At 42.5% G+C, this 21,508-nt stretch overlaps 1 protein-coding gene across 1 annotated transcript in view; it reads right to left on the reverse strand.

Moving 5' to 3' along the window:
- The window catches only part of LOC114584123 (uncharacterized), a 46,171-nt gene that overhangs the window by 22,021 nt on the left and 2,642 nt on the right, over nt 1-21,508 (reverse strand). Inside the window, exons 3-14 of the mRNA XM_077928567.1 lie at nt 20,968-21,090; nt 20,634-20,690; nt 19,221-19,334; nt 17,772-17,885; nt 16,459-16,551; nt 15,411-15,500; nt 6,782-6,833; nt 5,697-5,959; nt 4,581-4,703; nt 3,325-3,381; nt 2,819-2,947; nt 861-968 (exon numbers count right to left, since the gene is read on the reverse strand). Coding sequence (XP_077784693.1) covers nt 861-968; nt 2,819-2,947; nt 3,325-3,381; nt 4,581-4,703; nt 5,697-5,959; nt 6,782-6,833; nt 15,411-15,500; nt 16,459-16,551; nt 17,772-17,885; nt 19,221-19,334; nt 20,634-20,690; nt 20,968-21,090 — 1,323 coding nt within the window. The remainder of the gene's footprint in view (nt 1-860; nt 969-2,818; nt 2,948-3,324; nt 3,382-4,580; nt 4,704-5,696; nt 5,960-6,781; nt 6,834-15,410; nt 15,501-16,458; nt 16,552-17,771; nt 17,886-19,220; nt 19,335-20,633; nt 20,691-20,967; nt 21,091-21,508) is intronic.

The following is a 21,508-nucleotide window of genomic DNA, read 5'->3' on the forward strand; positions in this document are numbered from 1 at the left end:
CTGCACATTTCCAAACAAGGTACCAATTTGTTTTAAAAAGGCCCTCAGCATTTTATTGTGCATTTACCCTTATAAGAACATTTTTGCAAGCAATTAGTGCTCATATAATGCATGTTTGTATATAATTTTCATATGCCTTTTCATATGCACATCCCATTAATATTCACATTATTTTGGTAGGAGAACTACATAACACTTAGAGATCTACAAATTTTGAAAAATAGCACCTCTCAGTTGGGCACCATTGTCATTATAAAAGGACAAGGTTGCCGTTCATGGTGAGTTCCGGCACCTCTTTTTCTAGAAAAATAGCACTGCAGCCCAGGGCTTTCATGAAGTGTGAGTTAGGAAGGTTCACATTAAAATATGAACCAAACCAAACTTCTCTCCCACACCTAATGGGGACTGATTCAGAAATCAAAACTGAAATGAACGCATCTTCTCATAGAGAATCACACCTCCCCATGTACAAAATTGTTGATTTCAGTTGAGGAGAAACTATAATCTTATGAACAAGAAGGGTAACCTTGAGAGAAGACTTGCCGTCTACTCTTGGGAAATGAGAAATAAGTGCAGAATAAATGAGTTGCTTGAACAAGACACAAAATGTCCTCAAAATAGCCTGTGGCCATGGATGATGAGAGTCAAAATTCAACAACATCTGGGGGCCCAGTGTTGAAGAAAGCTGTTCTAGGCTGCAATAGACTCAGGATCCAGACCCAGCATCTATGACGGAATACCCCTATAGATTGAAGGAGGCTATTCATATCCACAAATAAATAAACTCTCTGTACCATTTTCTCCTTGGACCTTTAAGAATGTTCCTCTTAAAACTTGAAAAAAGATATTGAAATGCTTACCATGTCGCTGCTGGCTGCCTTCATCCCAAGATGTGCTAAGGAAACAGTGATGGCTAACTCCAGCATGGTGAGCAGGAGGAGAAGGACAGTGAGAGCAGTACCTGCAGACTACACAGCAGAGAACCATGAATTGCATTATGTACTTGTCCCTCCTACAAATTTGTCCAGCTGTAGCATTGAATTACGTCCTGCCCTACAACCTACTCTTAAAAAGCAGCTTGGGAACAGTTGGGGACAGTGAGGTGGTGACCACTGTGATCTGTTTGATTAAAGCGGCAAACGCACACCTGACAAGATTTGATAGTCTGCTATACTTGGAACACACACATGAAGCGAAAAACATGTGAAGGCTCTTAATTTGGAATACGACACATTCTTGTTGATTCATTTTACACTGCATCACATCGTATTACATTGTACTACATTGTTAAATCAGCTGTACAGCCAAACCTCAGATTTGACAACTGAGCTTTGACTGTGTTATGGATCCACTAAAGGCAAGAGCAATCTAAGGAGCCCATGGGAGAGTACCCTCACATAGCAACCCTCCCTTGGCATTTGCCTCAAATGCTTTTAAAACCCAAGGGCCTGCTGATGACTAGCATCCTGCAGAACAGTGTAGCGAACTACACATGTCACACCATTATTTCAGAACCAGATTAAATGGAAGGAGTCCATCATAGCTTTGAAGGACAAGCACAATTGCATTCTCTGTTGAAATGGCATGTGAACACCAGTGTACACGATTCTTTCCTTCACCCCCTACTAACAATGTCAGTAGTACTCTTCATTGCGTACATCTTTGCCATCCTTCAGTTGTATCGGGTTGGCTAACCTTTGGTCCACTGGATGTTGCTGGATGACACCTCCCCTCACAGCTTTACTGTTGGGCATGCAGAGTGGGGCTGATGGGAATTGGAGTCCAAGGACATCTGGAAGGCCACACCTTGGCCAAACCTGTCCCACATCCCTTGCACAAAGGTGACAAATGCCTGAGCAATGGCCCATTCAAGAGGTGCCTTTGAATCCCATTACAATAGTTGGTTTGGAGATCTATGCTCCACCAAACACAGTTGGGGTTACGCTGTAAAGTATCAGGTGTTATAGACTAATAAATGCAAGAAAACATGGCTTTAATATACCAAGGCACCCAACAATGGCATTCAACCATGTGATGGTTCTGATAACTGGAGTTGCACTCAATGCTAGCACTGTGGGTTGAACCACAGAGCCTAGGGCTTGCCTATCAGAAGGTCGGCGGTTCGAATCCCCGTGATGGGGTGAGCTCCCGTTGCTCAGTCCCTGCTCCTGCCAACCTAGCAGTCTGAAAGCACGTCAAAGTGCAAGTAGATAAATAGGTACTGCTCCAGCAGGAAGGTAAACGGCGTTTCCGTGCGCTGCTCTGGTTCAGCAGAAGCGGCTTAGTCATGCCGGCCACATGACCCGGAAGCTGTCTGCAGACAAACGCTGGCTCACTCAGCCTATAGAGCGAGATGAGCGCGCAACCCCAGAGTCGTCTGCGACTGGAACTAACAGTCAGGGGGTACCTTTACCTTTACCTATAAGTTAATCCATTGACTCTTAGCTGAAATAGAACAAATATCTGATGTGCTGAAAGTGCAGAAATTTCTTCCAGACTCACAAGTTTGCCAGAATTCCACATTTCTAAAGGCACAACCCAAAATGCAAAGAAAGGACATGCATGGTCAAAAGAACCACACAGGCAGTTTCAACTTTACTTGCTGTTTTCTCCACAGTACTCCCCACTGCCTCAGAGACAAGCTGTCTTTCAAACTAAGCAGTGGCTGGTCTCCTTTGCTGTAGGAACCTGTGCTTTGAAAACAGGAAGCGAAGCTCAAGGTAGGTGCATGAGTCTTTCCCATTGACACACGCTCTCATTACTGGATGTTGCCTGTAAAGTCAATGTTTTTCATACTTGTATTTGCTTGTTAACTTACCTGCAGAAAAAAGCCTTCAGAATCACTATAATCTCTTTTATTATTTATATCTATCTCCATTGCATATAGAATGATGCCAATCGTGGCCATTATAGCACTTGTGATGTTCATTCTCACACTGGACATAACCTGAGAGAGACAGAGAGAGAGAGAGAGAGAGAGAGAGAGAGAGAGAGAGAGAGAGAGAGAGAATGAGTTTACCAACAAGAAACTTAACTGCCTTAAATTCAGCACACCCTCTACCCTTGATTCCTAACCTGATTTGCTGGTGAGCTGTACTATTCCTCTGTGGACATTATCTAGTTCACACTGCAGAGCAGCAAAGGCCAAGCCAATAGACCCTTCTGTCTTATAAGTAACCTGGTGTCCAGGGAATAAAGCATCTGTCCCGTGTTTCCAGATTCCCAATACCCTACCCCCCCACCCCCTTGGGATAAAGGTTCATGGAATCAAGAGTAAGGATGGAGAAGAAGGGAAGAAGAAAGAGAAAACATTCTACATCTCACCAAGGCTTTGTTTGGGTATTTCTCAGCTGCCACAGACAGTGATCCAGAAAAAACGAACTATCCAAAAGAAAAATAAGAAAATGCATTTTGCTGCAGTTCACTTAAAATTGCAGGAAAATCAATCTACTTCCAACTACATAGAACTATGGCATAATGGGAGTGATGTCAAGTGATAGTATATTGTGCGGACAGGCGGAGGCCGCCCAACCCCGGGCGACACCCAAGTGGAATAATGACTCAAGACAACATGCTATGGGATTTACCGGTAAATTTGGCCACAACTTTCTTAAAGCTTCAAATGTAGGGAGACCTTGGCTTAGGCATTGGGTGTTTACCCCTCCCCTGGCCAGGGATCTGGGGAACATTAGCATTATCCAGAATGTGTGGGGATTGGGCTGGCTCTGGAGAACGTCTGTTCAAGCAGAGAGCCTGCCCTCCATTTCACCGCCATAGCAGGGGAGAGCAATGACAACCTATTGGCGTATGGCCTATGCCTCCCCTCAAAACAACCCCTTTAATGGGGAACCCTGGGATTGCCACCGCAGGGGGGGGCGTGGGTCATCATTTCATGCCCCCCCTCATTTAGGAAAGATAGACTAAAGGATTCAGCCCAAGGCCTGAAACCGCCAAAGTTGTGACATTTTGATACGGGGAAGGCAAAACCTGCCAATGCAGGAAAATTCCTTTAGCAGTGCCTGTGTACCTGTGAAGAAGAGGTTAACCTGCAAAAGAAGCCTTAACTGAGGGAGGGCGGGGTGGGAGAAGCTCTGGAGCCGACTGAAAACTCCCAGGTAAGTTCCACCCACAATAGTGGGTGTGGACAGGGCGGTCCCTCCCCTTACCTGGCCAACTGTCTCCTGGCAACGCCTCCCCAGCTGGGACTGGTTAACTGGCAGAGGTAGGTGTCCAGCTGGGGGGGGGGGGGTGTGAATCGAGCCTGTACTGCCGGGAGCCGCATGGGATGGGGGGGGGGGGAGGTCTGCACATATACATGCATTTCTGTCATTTTTTTTTAGAACTCAGGGCATGACACATTATTTCCTTTCCTTTCGCTTCATAATAATTCTATGGCAATTCCATTTTGCAGAAACAAAGCAAAGGGTGACAGTGGCTTATTTTCCCTGCTGTTAGGCATCTGCACCCAAAAAGCCAAATGCTGAATAGCCATTCTGATGTAGATCTCTTCCTCAAGGTTCAAAGTCACGGAACCATGGGCACTGAAACAAACTTCATTCTCAAAGGTGCGTAATACTTACAAATATTCCACTCCAGAATGGATAGCCTGTAATAGAAGTGAAAAGTTTGTAGTATCGACGAAAATGAACAATTACAATTGTCCCCAAGCTAATGTAGATCAGTCCCAGCATGATCTGGATGGCCTGTGAGAAAAAAGTACAGACAAGATCAAACATTCCCCTCCAAGGTGGCTTACATATTAAAACAAGAGTACTGGTACATCAACTGTGAGAGAACAAAACAACATCCTTGAAACTCCCAAGTATTCTATAAAAATTCTGCTGCTCTTCAGATATTGCTGGTCCCCAACGCCCATCAGCCCCCATGGTCAATGGTCAAGTATGGTAGGAATTGGGGTCCAACAGCCTCTCAAGAACCACAATTTAAACACACTTGCTCTGAAGCACGTTTTATTAATAAAAAAAGAGGAAAAGTAAGAAATCCCCTCTAAAAGCTGCTTAAAACAACTTTCCAAAAAGGTGTGATTGTGGTGGTCTTCTGGATGCCAACGTGTAAGAAGTTTCTGAAGCCTGGGGCCACCACTGGAAATCCCTGCTGCTGAGTAAGTAAGTGTCCATGGGTCAGGGCTGCCATACGTCCAGATTCGGCCCTCAAAAAGCTCAACAACTTTGCCAAAAAAAGCTTTGGATTTTCACTTTTTGAAATATCGCAACTCTACCATGGGATTGAAGATTTGCTCTGCTCTTCTCCCTCCCCACTCCTGCTAAGAAGAGGCATAAAGACAGATAACAAGAGAGATACGAGAAACCTCCAGATGTTCTTTCTATCAACTCCAACTCTCTCTTGGCCTAGAAAACTCGACAGATACAACTTTCACACGGTGAATATAATGGGTGCCTTGGACTATCAGTTTTCAGAACCCAATCTCATCAGGAATTACCCTGAAAATTTCACTGTTCCTCTGTATGTTTGAGTCAGTTGGCCAGTCAGTTAGTGAGGGCCGAAAGTATTGAAATATAACAAACAAAGTCACATTGGACCAGAGGATAATCTGGTTGAATCTTTGTCTGGTAGTACCCTGGTAAGATACCCCCGTGAATCAATTTAGTCCTTCCTACACTCTTGGCAGGAAAGTACCACCATTCCATGGACCTGAACATATCAAAGAAACTTACCCCCAGAGTCTTGATCTCTATTTTATGGAGTTTCTTCAACAAATCTTCTTGAATCTGTTCGTTGTTGGACCCTCCAGGCTGTTGGCCTACATTTTCTATACATTGCACTGTCCCTGCTGGTTGAAGTCCAGGGAAATCCTGACCTGCTTGGATAGCACCATCAGAGGGAATCAACACTACTGTTCCATTAGACTTGATCACTGGATCTGTTGCCATAGCTGAGATGTCTGCAAAATGCAACCCATTTGGGGTGGGGGGATGAAAATTTCAGCCTCAATTTCCTAAAATATTAAAGGGACACGGAGTACCCTTTAGTTAAGGCAATTGGCAAACAAAAATAACACCCTTGCCATGATAAGCCTCACAATCCTATAGCTTATAAAAGTGATGCCTGGAGAGCCAAGGATAATCTTTCATTAGGACCATCAACATGTCATAAGTCAATGCAGGATAAAAAACAACATAGGGTATCTATACCGGTCACAGACATTTCACCCTCCACATTTGGATTTAGGCAGATGGACCAAGGAAATTTGTGGGTACATGGAGTCATAAGAAAGCACAATTTGTGACATTGCACATCATTACTGATCATGGAGTCTGTTAAGACATCAACCTTAGCTTCCAGTCTTCTAGCTGTGTAGAGCTGGAGTCAAGATGAGAGGTGTTTTCACCATAATCTCTAGTGCAGTACACAGTTCTGACTTCAGTGAGAGAGTCTGCTCTTGAAATCTGAAACCCACAGCAAAACGCTTGACTGTTAACAAAGCTGGCCCAACACCTTTCCATAATATGAGAATCAGGGTCAGCCCAAAAGGTTTTGCTGCTGGAAGCAGACCATTAATTGCTTATCCAGCACTGTTAGGACCAACTCTAGTAAACACACAAAAGTAGTGTAGAATTCAAACCTTCCACAAACTCCAATAAGGTCAGATGTACCTTCAGTTCTTTGAAAAGGTTCTGGTTATTCAGCAGTGAAGGGAAATCCCTCTGCACGTGCTCAGAAGTACTTGGTTATTCCTTCAAGTCCTTCAGAGCTGAGCCTTGGATCAGATTAACTACTCTCCCCAAATACCTTAACTCACATCTAAGCACATTACACTCCCTGATGTGCTTGTTCTCAGCCTGATAATCTCTCTACAAAGCAATAATGAAAACAGTGCTTATTGTTGGAAAATAGGAAGTAGGATGGTGTTGTTTCAAGTTATTCTTTTTAGGATGTGGTTTATCCAACCAACCAAGTATTTGCAAACTTGCATTAGTGCAATAAGCCTAATATTGCAATAAGCCTGATATTGCTGTAATCTTCAATTTGTAACTACAGATAGTTATAGTAAATGAAGTCAGCTATTATTCAGATCTAATGTAACATGTGACATACCTTCAAAAATGCTTTTCAAATATATTTCCCTCATTGTGCTGATGTTCTTATTATATTTTTTACCTGCCCTTCAGCAGCAGGCCCAGGGTGAGTTGCAACAATTCAAAAATCATCATTATTATTACTTTATTTTGTCTAGCTGAAGCCATTATAAAAAAAGAAAAATACATAAAACAGAATGAACATAGAAAAGAATACATTACACAGTTAAAACAATTATTTAAACCAAACATTTGCCCAGAAAAGAGTTTGCTCCCCTGAAGAACTTATCATCTCCACAAATGTTTCTCCTTAAAATTGCTGCTCTAAAGGCAAAACAGGTCACTTTTTTTAGAGGTATAGGGGACTCATCCCCCAAGAAAAAGTTAATTCAGTATCCAATTGATCTCTCTATATGGAGATTTAAATCTTTAAACAAGACTGCTCTTAAATTTATGTAGATTAAGGCAAACCACTAAGTCTTTGGGTAAGTCTTCAGGCACATTACCTCCATATGAGCAAACTTTCTCTTCATAGCAACAGTGTCCTTCAACTATGGCAGAGTGGATTGACTGAAGCCGCAGAGCTGCAAAGTCTTTTCTTCATTTGATATTCGTGATGCTGGTTACATAGTGCGGGCATGGAGTCTAAATGGGAAGCTTGGCATACAAAGCGGCACATTTAGACAGCCAGGCAAAAGTGTGATCAGCACAAAAACCATACTTTGAAATGTGAGATTTCATGTGGTGAGATGCCATCTCAAAGCCTAACAAATTCAGAATGTCCAAAGAGTGGCCGTATTCGCTCAATAACTTGTAGCATTTCTTGATTCCAAGATGGGACCACTCTAATGTTAAAATTCAGTATCTCCTTGAAAGCAGAAATTACTCAAATGGGCCTTATCCCCCTGACCTTTGAGGCATAGCTTCTTCTCCCAGTTCAGATGGCTCTGCCTCCAGCACAGCCACTTTCCCCCACAGGGTCACCACCTCGGCACTCAAAGATGGAACTTCAGACATCCTTCAGCTTTTACTGCAAATGCAGCGGCTGAACAAAGCAGGCCAGAACCAAGCAACCGTAATGACTGCTAGTCAGTACCCACAACCCCTCAGCGCCCCTCACAGCCAGACAGCAGCCTCGTGGAAGGCCCCGCCTCCTTCACTCTCTCACCCACCGCTTTATTTATAGGCGACCCACCAAATGAGGTATGGGGGAATGGTGGAAGACTTTCTTAGGGGCATTCAAGTGACCCAGATCTTGTTTTCATAACAACAGGAAGTGCTACCATATTGAATGGGGTAGAATGTGTTAGAGTGAAGCACAGATCAGAACTTCCAGTAACACGTTGAAATGCTGTACTGAAGTGAAGACCCCGTGGGAATTCAGACCTCTGTGTGACAAAATGAGAAACAATAATGGCTTAAGGGTTTTCGTTAGAGTTCCAGCATTTTCAGGGCAGTTGGAGACTATGCAATAGCGAAGGGCAAGGATACATACTCCAGCCTTCACGGAACAAAGACCACCTTCCAAACAAAGCATGGAAGACTCAGTTCCCTTGGAGTTCTCAAAAAGAGCAGGAAGATATTTATTCTGGAGAATTTCCAGATTTGTTTTTTGAAGAGTTTCCCATATTTGTGCACCATAACAGATTTGTGAGAAGTCTTTGCCTTCAAAAATTTTGAGGGCTGGGGGAATGTCTCTACCTCCTTTGCTCCAATAAAACCTTGATAGAGAGTGAAATCTGTGTAATAATTTATACTCTAAAAAATGGGAAGGCACCTGGGGAAGAGGGAATAATTGGAGAAGTGTATAAAGCCAGGGGCAGATCTTCTATAAAACTAATGAATCTTAGTTTCAGGGCCCCTAATTCCAGAGGGCCACCAGAAGCGACTTTAGTCCACATTGCTTAAAATTTTGAGGTCTAGTTGACCCAATTTGAGTTGCACGACTCAAATTTATTATTTTGTTGTTGTATATATTTCAACTATCCTAAAATTTGAGAGTCAGTAGCACATATGTTGTAAAGGTGTGGTGATCTGTCATGCAACAGCCCCATTGAAGAAGATAACAGGGGTTACCCAGACCTTGTTGCTAGTTGCAAAGGGGTCCCCATAACAGTTCAAGCTTCAGGGCCCCCAAAATGTAGGTCCACCACTGTATAAAGCAGCTGTCTATTGATGGACCTCTATCCTAGCAGCTCTATTTACAGAAATTAATATTAGCAGTCACTTTCCCCTCAATGGAATATTCGTATAGTCATTTCTATATTTAAGAAAGATGATCCTAGCAAATCAGCCGGTTATTGCCCTATTAGTTTGTTGCACATCTCATTGAAAATATATTACAAATACTTGTTAAATAAATCACATTATCGGCTTGAGTCTAGTGAGATGATAGCAAATGAACAGGAGGGTTTATGTTGTAATCACTCAACTACTGCTCACTGCTTTGTACTTTCCCGTCTGGTACATAAATATGTAAAACTCAAGTGCAGATGTTTATTTGGAGTGTTTACTGACTTTTCAGCAGCTTTTCAAATCAGTATTAAAAACACATAAAATAATTTACTGTCACAGGAAAAGGGAGGGTTCTGTTGTGTGTAATTCCTCAGGTACTGGAAGAAAGAGGAAGTGCTGTCAGCATGGCAATGTCCTTTCCTCATAAACTTGTTGAAATCACTGTAGTTCTCAATTACATTTGTACGTACAGTTAAGAGTTACGATAGTCAAAGAACATTCAGATTTAATGTTACACATGACATATCTTCAAAAATGCTTTTTAAAGCTATTCTCCTTGTTTTGTTTATGTTCTTATTAAGCTTTTCACCTGCTCTTCAGTAGCCGGTCCAGGGTAGGTCCAAACAATTTAAAAATCAGTATTAAAAACAGTGAAAATAAATTTACTGTCACAGGAAAGGGGAGGGTCCTATTGTGTGCAATTCCTCAGTGGATGTGTGTAAATCATCACCACAGGAAGAAACGGAAAGTGCTGTCAGCATGGCACTGTCCCTTCCTCAATCGCCCATCTGACAAAATCTTCTTGCTCAACCTGTAGTGGAGGGCCAACGAAAACTCACACTACATGATTACAGGAATACCAAGTTCCTCATACGAGACATGAATGCATGCTCATATTCTACCACTGATATGCTCAAAATATTAGAAGTGTATTAAGCACTTGAAGGTTCTTCGGTTAATTGTCAGTCAACACTTACCACATACTCTCCAAATGCTTTAGACAACGTTCAGGCCTGCTTTGGTTATTTTTTTTGTACTGAAATGTGTTGAATCAAAAATCTTCATGCAATGCACTAGTTCACTGTACATTCCCCCGATTGTGTGTTATGTGCTTTTGTTGAACAATATGGGAAACCCATCCTAGAAACCTACCAACTAATGCTATGGCCATTACATCCCCACTCTATATATGACTTTCTCTGACGAGAAGGGCAAAGTTTGGGGGGGGGGGGACTCATCATATAGCTGGCTACCATTTCAAGATCCCTTCAAAACGACACCCCTTCATAACATTTTGTGGCATTCTGTTAAGAACACCATCCCTGACTGGCAACAGCCATTAAAAATGGGCTTGATTCCCTCACTCCCCAAATAGGGGAGCCATGCCTTGGGTAGAGTGAGGCACCAAGATATGTTTTTTCCTTTTAAAATATTTTTAAAAAAACAGCTGCTACATGTGAGGACAGTGGAGGGTCATCGTTTCCGCTTCAGCATTTAAAATTAAAGCTGTGGCAGCAGGAGTCTCCACAGCTCTAATTATAAACATGCAAAGGGGAGAATGAGAAAGGAAATAGAGTAAAAGAAACCGTCTCTTTCACTGCCACTCTGGTGAGATCCCCTCCACATTAACCTCCAAAATGACTGCCTCAGCTTGTCAATGATTAATGGGATTATTATGAAAAACTGGGTGTGTTTTTTACTGTCTGCCTGTGTCATTTCCTTTGATTTGAGAAATGCAAATAACTATTCTCATAAACATGCTTATGAAGAACCTGAGGTCTTGATAGATCATACACAGTTTTGAAAGGCTTTGGGGAAATGTATTTGTAGAAATATATTTAATTACAATGCAAACAGATACCATGACTCCAGGATATGTTGCAAATTAGAAATAAAGAACGCACAATACAGCTATTAACTACTGCAAGAACAACCATTGCCAGGTCATGGAAATAATTAGAACTATTGACTTTGGATCAATGCAATTTGGTAAACAGCACTATTGGAAAAACTGACACAAAAATTAAAAGGAGCAAAAGGCCCAAAGAAACATGACAATTTTTATGCAATTTGGTGTGATGTTATTGATTATATGAATAATGAGACATATGGAAGAACAGTACCCATAGTTAACAGCACAGTTTGGAATGCATGAAGCATATATTTTAATTACTCCCTATGAATTCCTATAAATCCCTGTACAGTGGTACCTCGGTTTTTGAACATCTTGGAAGTTGAACATTTTGGTTTTTGAATACTGAAAACCCAGAAGTAAATGCTTCCGTTTTCAAACACACCTTCTGTTGCGTGTACATGTTATTTTTCTTAATTTTCTGCGGACTGCCCTTAGCGCCTCAGTTTTCGAAGTTTCAGAACTCGAACGGTCTTCCAGAAAGGATTACGTTTGAAAACCAAGGTACCACTGTAAATTAAAATTGTTATTGATACAAAATACCTTTTACTGTTAACAATCTAAGCATGCACATTATTATACATCATTTCATATCTGTAATAATTATGCTATATATATTTAACAAAACACTGTTAACAAATTCAGAAATGTTTATTTGCACATATACTGTTGTTTTATTTTAATTCTCAATTTATGTAACTGTTGCATGTTGTATGTCTAAACGTAATAAATATAATTATTATTTTTAAAATAAAAATATATGGTTAACCCTATACAGATACTTGATTTATCCATGTGATCACTGTCATTAACTTCTTTAATGTCTATGGTACACAGTGTGGTATGTGGGAGCAAATAACTGCACACAGACACAAGGTGGGGTTTAAAATTGCCACACATTTACTGGTTACAGGTTATAGAGATCTGCATGGTAACATAGGTGCCATCTTGCACTGAAGATTGTGGGTGCCCACAACGAAGGGCTTCAGTTTTGCCCATTGACTTTGTTATGCCCAGTGCATAACTGTCAACTTACAGACTTGAAAATAAGGGACCAGCAGCCTCAAAAATAAGGGATCAGCAGCCAAAATAAGGGATTTTGCTTAGCTTATACAGAAATCCGGCACTCATGGAGCCATGCTGCTTTGGCTGCAACTGACTATGTTTTGCAGGGGGATGGACTAGATGATCCTAAGGGTCTACGACTCCGACCAAAGAAGAGTGGTGGACAAAACTGATGAACGACGTCGAGATGGCAAAGCTTACAGGCAGAATTAGAAACCAGGAAGAGGTCCTCTTTAATAAAGAATGGGGAAAGTTTATCATTTATTTGAAAAGCTATTGTAAAGAGTTACATACATTGGTAGGATTGACAGAAAACTTGTAGTAAAAATTTGAACTATGGATGGACAAATGAAAGGGATGCCGAGGGGGAAATCACTACATTAAGATGCTGCACTGGTTGGAGGGTATGCTAAGCAGCACATTGGGGCTGCCATCGTCCTGGCGTGAGGAGTTCCATCGGCCCTTCCCCGCCTGAGAGGGAGGGAGGTAGAGAGACTCTTGCCCACGCCACCTGCGAGCCCGGCTTGAGGCGGTTGCGACGGCGCTGCAGCCTCTGAAGCTCTGTCCTTCTGCGTACCTCCCCATCCCCTCCTCTTCCTCCTCCCTCAGGCCGCCTCCTCGGCTCCACCACCACTGGCCCCTCCGGCTTCCCCTGGCAGTGCGGTGGAAGTCTTGCAAGAGAGGGGCTGCCTGCCCACCCACCGCCACCTGTCTCCTCACGACGCACCCCTGAGGGGGAAAAGGGAGAGACAGAGACGCGGCAGCTCGTGCGCACGCTCTCTCAAGGCGGAGGACCCCGAGCCGCTGCTTCCCTCCCAAGCCAGGCGAGCATGAAACCCAGGAAATTTAAGGGACATCATCAATAAGGGACAGCAGTGGGACACTGCTCTGGGATAATGGAGTTTCCCGCCAAATAAGGGACGGTTGACAGCTATGGCCCAGTGCATGGTAAGGAGTAAAGATTCATTCATGAAGAAGAAGAAGAAGAAGAAGAAGAAGAAGAAGAAGAAGAGGAGGAGGAGGAGGAGGAGGAGGAGGAGGAGGAGGAGGAGGAGGAGTAGTAGTAGTAGTAGTTTGGATTTGATATCCCGCTTTATCACTACCCTAAGGAGTCTCAAAGCGGCTAACATTCTCCTTTCCCTTCCTCCCCCACAACAAACACTCTGTGAGGTGAGTGGGGCTGAGAGACTTCAGAGAAGTGGGACTAGCCCAAGATCACCCAGCAGCTGCATGTGGAGGAGCGGAGACGCGAACCCGGTTCCCCAGATTACGAGTCCACCGCTCTTAAGCACTACACCACAGCAGTTTGGTTGCTGGCTGATGTCCCTATCCAAACCCATATCCTGGGATAACATTAAAGGGAGTTGCATTTTCCATGCCCCACCCCCTGACACTAAGGACCCACCTTATTTCTATGACTGTAAATTTCTTTGAAATGTTATCAATATTGTGCTTTAATTGTTGTAACCCTCTCTGTGGCCTTTACATTAAGTACTAGGAGGTCATAATATTTACTCATATCTTCCAGGTCATATTTAAGATGAATACTCATACGTGGGTCAAGATAGTTCAAACTGGGGGCCTCTTTTTATATAAAGTTATGCCAACTTCACTGATCCACAGAAATAAACCACAGAATAAATTTAGATCAGCACCCATCGTTACAATGTATATTGAGACGCATGTCCTAAGCAAGCATGGTGAGACAAAAGTAATTATTTCTATTCATTAATCTAACAAAAGTTGCAGCAATAGCACATAGCCTTGGTGGACATATTGCAAAAACGTGGTAATTCTATTTTTGAGATCGCTGATTGTTACCATTAGGCATTCTTACTGGATCTGTTGCAGTAGCTGAGATGTCTGCAAAAGACAACCTACGTAAACAAATGAAAACTCATGCCTCAGAATTTTTTTTTGGGGGGGGGGGGAGCATAGTTACCCCTTTTTTAAAGTGAGTTGTAAAAAGATTTTTTAAAAAACAGTGCCAGTGCCCAGCTATTTTGCACCCTAGGCAAGGCTAACTACTTGCACCTCCCCCCATTTTTATTTTTACTAAATTCAGTTTTCAAAAACAGATGTCGTTTAAAAAATACGAAAAGCACAAAACTTGAAACTGCTAAATTTATTTTAAATTGCAAGAATAAGTAATACGACAACATTTGGTTACCTTTCTGAAATGCATTAAGTACATAAACCTGTTGAAATCACTGCAGCTCTCAATTATACTTGTATGTATAGATAAGAGTTATGATAAATAAAGTCAAATATCATTCAGATTTAATATTACACACGACATGCCTTCAAAAATGCTTTTTAAAAGCTATTCTCCTTGTTTTGTTTATGTTCTTATTAAACTTCTCACCTGCTCTTCAGCAGCAGGTCCAGGTGGGTTCCAACAGTTTAAAAAATCAGTATTAAAAACAGTGAAAATAAATTTACTGCCACAGGAAAAGGGAGGGCCCTATTGTGTGCAATTCCTCAGGGGATGTGTGTAAATCCTCAGTACAGGAAGAAACAGGAAGTGGTGTCAGCATGGCAGTGTCTCTTCCTCAACTGCCACTTTACAAAATCTTTTTACTCAACCTGTAGTGGAGGCACTGAAACTCACACTGGATGAATGTAGGGATATGGAATTCCTCATCTGAGACATGAATGCCTACTCATATTCTGCCACTGATAGACTCAATATATTAGCAAGTGTATTAAGCACTTGAAGGCTCTTTGGTTAATTGCCACTTACGTACTTTCAAAAGCCAAGTAGTGATGGATGTATCCACAGATTTGTAATGTTTTAGCCAACAGTCAAGCCACAAGCTTATTGGTTACAGCTTACAGAGAGACCGGCACGGTATTATCATCAGATAAAATCTATTTTCACCAGTTCCCAAATCCAATAAGGACACACAATGGGTGGAGAGGTTCAAGTCTTTATTGCTATAGGAATAGTGGCTCAGTTTGGGTTTCTTTCCAAAAAGACTAAACAAAAGCAACACTCAAAAGTAGAAAGCATTTATACAGGGTTGCAGAGCACGGTGCCACCCATGCCTGATTCCTCCCACCCCTCCCAAGCTTGCTCTTGACACATGGACACTAGGTACCAATTGCTGATAAGGCAAAATGCTTGCTTGAAGCCCTACCTGATTTGGTGGTTGCTCTTCTACTTGCAAAGCAATTGCTTTTAATACAAACTTTTGTGCTTGCTGCTGGGCTGAACTGGTGGTTTTAGGCTGGAACCAGAGAACACAGGAAGTTAGGCCACTATACAGAGTCAAATCATTGGGTTCATCCAGCTTGGTGATGTCCACACTGACCAGCAGCAGCTCTCCATGCTTCAGAACTGGGTATTTAAACAGGAGCTTCTTAAAGGCTTTCCCCCTTCCAGCATGGGGGGGGGGGGGGAGTTCAGGCAGTTCTAGACATGGTGCTGTTGCTTGCTGCCTCCACTTAAGATGTTTCACTCTTTGACACTGATAAGCGGAACTTCTCAAGTACAAACCAGGACACCCAATTTTTGGATTGACTTGCCTAAGATCCAGGACAAAGCGCAGCCTTTCGGAAATTCCCCCGGGACATCAATTCCGCCTTTGAAACCTGGTAAGATCTGGGCATATGGCTGCCCTAGTTTACAGGGAAGGGACAATTGTCTCCTTATCTGAAATCTGACAGCTGCTAGTTTATCAGACTGCTGCATAAAAAAATATTTCTGGAAACAAACAAACAAAAGGATGTCAGGAACTGGTGTCTGTCTTGCCATTTGCCCAACCATGCTGGGTGCTGACACTGGGCCTGATTATTAACCAATCAGTCAATCAATCAATCAATCAATCAATCAATCAATTAAATTTCTATACCACCCTTCATCCGAGGATCATAGGGCCTAGTGGTGGTTGACCTCTGTGGTGCCACTCCTTGCCATCGATAAATTTGGGAAAAGGAAAGGTGGTGAGAAGGGTTTAGGAGAATCTGAAACTAGAGGCACCTGCTTCACCCCTGTGGTAATCAATTAATCAATAGATTAATCTACTAACAATCGCAGTCCTAGCACATATCCAGACTAGATGAATATATGCACCAGAAAGAAAAAGCAATTGATAATATTGATTATTGTTGCTTTGCTGCTGTTGCTTTGCTGCAGTTGCACTTCCCAAAACTTCACACTTGGGTTCTTTATTCTGTCTATGGAGAAAAATCCATAGGATCATAGCGTGGAGGAGCAAGATTGTTTTCTGTGGGAATCAAGGCATCACTGCTGACAGAGTTTGGCACAAAAACCATTGCCTGCAACATTGAAATTCAGAAATTCAGTATAAGAAATACAGTCATACCTCAGGTTAAAGACGCTCCAGGTTGAGCGTTTTCAGGTTGTGTCCCATGGTGACCCAGAAGTAACGGAACGCCACTCGTGCATGCGCAGACGCTCAAAATGACATCACATGCATGCGCAGAAGCGGTGAATCATGACCCACGCACACGCAGATTGCGTTCTGCTCAGGTTGAGAACGGGGCTCCGGAACGGATCCCGTGCGCAACCAGGGGTACCACTGTACTTTTCTTGTCATCATTTACTTACCGTTGTCATCATGATGGATTACCTCAATACATTTTGGTTTCTGTTTTGTGTGAGTTTGCCTGTAAGTTCGCTCTATCACAGTTCTGTACAAAGTAATTTAGGTGTAGTGGCATACCTATCAGCTGTGTATGTATTACCATTTACTCTGGCTCCAGAGTGCTCACACTGCTGGTGTTTGAAGCCACGGTCACATGACATTAACCACAATCCATATCTACCCTGTGTGGTTTCTTGAGAAATGCTGGTGTTTGGCGTGTTTCCCCTCAAATCCATCTGACTGGAAAATGTAAGTCACAGTTAAGTTAAGGTGTATACATTTGTAATAGCCAATGTGCATGCACAGATGACAGTACATGTGCAGGTGACAGCTTTTAGTGAACAAGAATTGCAGTGGGGGGGATTGCAGATGTGGGGAGAGCGAGTAGGTAATGTGCATTGAATGAATACATCCTCACACCATTTCTAGCACATAATGCAATAGGGGGGGGGGGATGACCTCACTGCATTTTTCGTTAATGTCCACACCACCATGTTGATATTTATTTACTTGATTTATTTTTATTATATATTTGTTAAAAAACAAAATGAGAATATAAATGGCACAAAAACAAACCAATAACCCACAAACACATTTAAAAGGCCACAGAATGTTAATCAGCCAGAAGCCTGGTCAAAGAGAAATGTTTTCGCCTGGCGCCTAAAGATATATAATGAAGGCTCCAGGGATGTGTGTGTGTGTGTGTGTGTGTGTGTGTGTGTGTGTGTGAGAGAGAGAGAGAGAGAGAGAGAGAGAGAGAGAGAGAGAGAGAGAGACCCATGCCACTCCTTAAAGGCTAGAATATATAAACATGGGAAACGAAAAGTCAACTTTTCATTGGGATCCTCAATAAGATCTGCTTGAACTCCAAGCAAGTTATCAAGCGCTTACCGTCTCAAGATTATAGAAGTTCTCCTGGCACCCAATGTGTGACATCAGAACGGTGATGCAGAACTCCAGCAAGCTGAACAAGAGGAGCAGGAAAGAGAGACCAAAGCCTATGTTCTGCAAAATAAAAGAAGTACCTTTAATCTCTCTCTCAGCCCTTGTAACTAATTCAGCCACAACATTAGAAAGTGTGCAAGTAACCATCTTCTGGACGCTACTGAGTTGAAGATGTAAGTGAAAAGTCCGCCTTGGAAAGGGCTTGGGAACCGATGACAATTGTCTGGTCATGAGTTATGCCTGACATAGATGGAAAAACCTACTGTATTGGGGTGGGGAATTATAATGCTGCACACAGTGCTATTTTTCTAGAAAAAGAGGTGCTGGAACTCACCATGAACTTCTCCCTTGTTCTCTGAGAATGCCAATGGCATTCTATCCAGACAGGTGCCAGAACTCAGTTCCAGTGAGTTCCTGCTGAAAGAAGCCCTGGCTGCATCTAACACTGTGCTAACTAGCACAAGCTCTTCCACAACAAAACTGCCAGTAGACCTGTTGTTGGATTCCTTAGATGTGCAACCATGAGAAAATAGGTGCCTGGTAGCAAAAGGTTTTCTGAAACAGCAGGCAGCGTATCTCCATTCTAGTTGATTATTATAATAACCTTGTTAACATTAAGGATTTGGTGCCTCAGTTGATGTATCCCTCTCCCCTGCCTAGCCTTTTAAAATTTGTATTATGTCTTTTGATAGTCTAAGCCTGAGGGCAGAGGAGGTGTTGCCTTCACTGACCTATAAGCCACTCTGGGAGCAAGATGGTTCTGTCCAGCTTGCCAGAATGCCTAGTTTCTAAAGCTGCGGCCTAAAATGCAAAAAAGGGGGATGCATGGATAGAAGACTCAAAAGTGCAGCTTGAACTTTGCTTGCTATTTTCACTTAGAACTTGTTGGAAGGACAACGGCAGAAATCATTCCATGTGCAACTCAAGGATAAATTCTGTTACTGTTAAACTCAACTAGCTAAGATGGGGCGGTAGAGATGTTGCTTAGCAACCAGGCAGAGTGGCATGATATTTGCTGAGGTAGTATATGCCCTGATTGGCTGTGTATTTCTGAGGGAGCTTTTCCTCTGCATGTTTGTTTGAATGTCTTGAGGGTGCAAGTTTTGTCTGGCTCCTAAAACTGGACAAAGCGGGTGCCAGATGAGCCTCCCACAAGTGGGGAGCTACCACTGAAAAGGCCTGGTAATGTGTTGCTACCCTCCAAACCTCCCAAGGAGGGGGTGCACTGAGCAGGACCTCAGATGATGATCGCAGGGTCTGGGTCTTATGGGGAGGTGTGGTCCTTGAGGAACTGGGGACCTGAGCTGCATAAGGTCAAAACAACCACTTTGAATTGAGCCCTTCTTGGATGCTACCCAGAAAATAAGTTCTGCACGGAATGCTGCATTCACTTACCTGTGACCAGTAATAAGGATTGCCTCGATTGAAAGCCAGATCACTTATATATAGAATGGTGCCAGCTGCTGACATTACAGAGCTTGTGATGTGCATTCCAACACTGCATTTCGCCTGAAACAGACAGTCAAAGAGCCAGTTTACTAAAAATTACAGAGACAGAATGCAGGTCTCCTAAAAGACAAATCATTTATTACTTACTGACTGACTTTGTTAGTTGCTTTATGTTGCCTAGGGTAACGCAAAGCAACGTAAATCAATTTATCCAACAAATAGAGTCACGCTCAGTTCATGAGAAGCAAAGCACCTGTTCTGCAAGTAGCCTGAATTTCAAGCTGTATTGGAGTTTTCCTCAAGGGTCATTTAAACCCAGAGAAAAACTGAAGTGGCTGCGGGCACTGTGGTGGCAGTGAACTAAAAACACAAATACAAATTAACATAAAAGCATATCACAATTTAAAAGCAATTTAAGACAACCCCACCCTACCCCAAGTAAAACGACACCTAGCCCCATTAAACACTAACTTAAAACTATCAAAACAATTAAAAACAGTTTAAACGTTTCAGATAGTTGGAGCCATGGAAGCATACCCCAACCCCAAGGTCCGTTCAGCTGCCTCAGTTGTATTTCATCAGTCAGTCTGGGTCTCAGCTGCCCTCCTAGGCCAGATGGACATGGTCTGCCTGCCAGGCAGGGGACAGGTCAGGCGAGGCTTACAGCCACAGGTCTCAGGCCAGAACAAGGTGGGCTCTGAGGCATAGGGAGCAATGGGAGGCATGCTGTAGGAGGCTAAGGCAGGCCAGGACCCACAGCCCAGGTGGGGCTTGCTAGCTTGAGGAGAAGGTGAGGGTCAAGCCCAGATGCCGCAATCAACATGCAAGACATAAAAGTGAGGCAAATTTAGCCAGGCCATTTGGGTTTGTGGCACAAAACCAGCACAACACTTTGGCACTACTTTGGCACTTTGGAGTCAAATAGGACGAGGTTGGGTTTGTTAGCTCTTTACTTGTGACACCAGTTTGAGTGTCTATTACTCAGTTTAGGGGGTGGCACAAAACGTGGGCTTGCAGCACAAAATGGCACAAAAATAGCACAAAACGTTGGCACCTGTTTGGAGTCAATTCAACAAGGTTGTACTTTTTGGCATTAACTTGTGAGCCCAATTTGCTTTGTCAGTTACTTGGTTTGGGGGGCAGAACAAAATGTGGGGTTCACAGCAGAAAACAGCACAAAGCTAGCACAAAACTTTGGCATTGGTTTGGGGGGGATGCAGAATTTTAGGGTCACACATAAATGAAGCTGCATTTATCATTACTGCTAAACAAATTAATATTTCTCCTTTACTATCAGTAGAATGATCAGTAGTCCTTCCCAGCCATTAAGATTGACTGTTATAGATCTTTCTCTCTCACCAGACAGTGTGTTTGATGTTTCTCTGCTGACATCGACATGCTTCCTGAAACAATGAACTGTACAAAACAAGGGGGGGAAATATGTGTTTAACTGCAGCTCACTTCAAAAAATCCAAAACATACTCTCTACTGAGAAAATAAACTGAATTATAATGAGATAACAGTACCTCTTCTCTCTTTATTTTATTGTGTAGATTAGTCACACCAATCACTCATTCTCTACATACGAAAGGTCAACAGCTTGATAAGAGTTAGAAAACAGATACCCTTTCAAAACTCCGGATTCATAACCAGAAAAACAATGGCTCTCAAAGGTAAATGAAATACTACTTACAAATGCTCCACCCCAAAATGGATAACCTCCAACAGCAGCAAAAGATATATAGGAGTGACCAATAAGAAAAAGTAGGAGCGCTCCAAAGCCAATTTGCATTAATCCAATTAAGATCTGAACAGTCTATGGGAAGAAAATGTACAAACAAGGTAAAATAATTCTGCTCGTTCCTCAAAAAACATGAATTTTTACTCTTTAGCACAATCTGAAAAACACCCAGAAAGATTGGTCTGTCTGTTCCTTTGGGTAAATAAAAATTTTAAAACAGGATAACTTCTCAAGAGGCTAGAGAGAACACCAAGTGCATATAGATATATAAGTGCATAAAGGTGGGGTGAGAGAAATTCAGAGAAAGACATTAGATATTATAGCCAGACTAACTGATATTGGGACTAGTATCTGCCTCATTGTGAGGTAACAAACACAAGCCAGAAAGAGAAGGGAGGAAATCAGCATAAGCATGCATAGGATTGGCATTGCTACAGATTGGCTATGTTTGAAATGAACTGATTAGATCTTTGGATTATCTCTTTTGGCACCA

Source organism: Podarcis muralis, chromosome 1 (assembly GCF_964188315.1).
Source record: "Podarcis muralis chromosome 1, rPodMur119.hap1.1, whole genome shotgun sequence".
Classification (NCBI taxonomy): Eukaryota; Metazoa; Chordata; class Lepidosauria; order Squamata; family Lacertidae; genus Podarcis; species Podarcis muralis.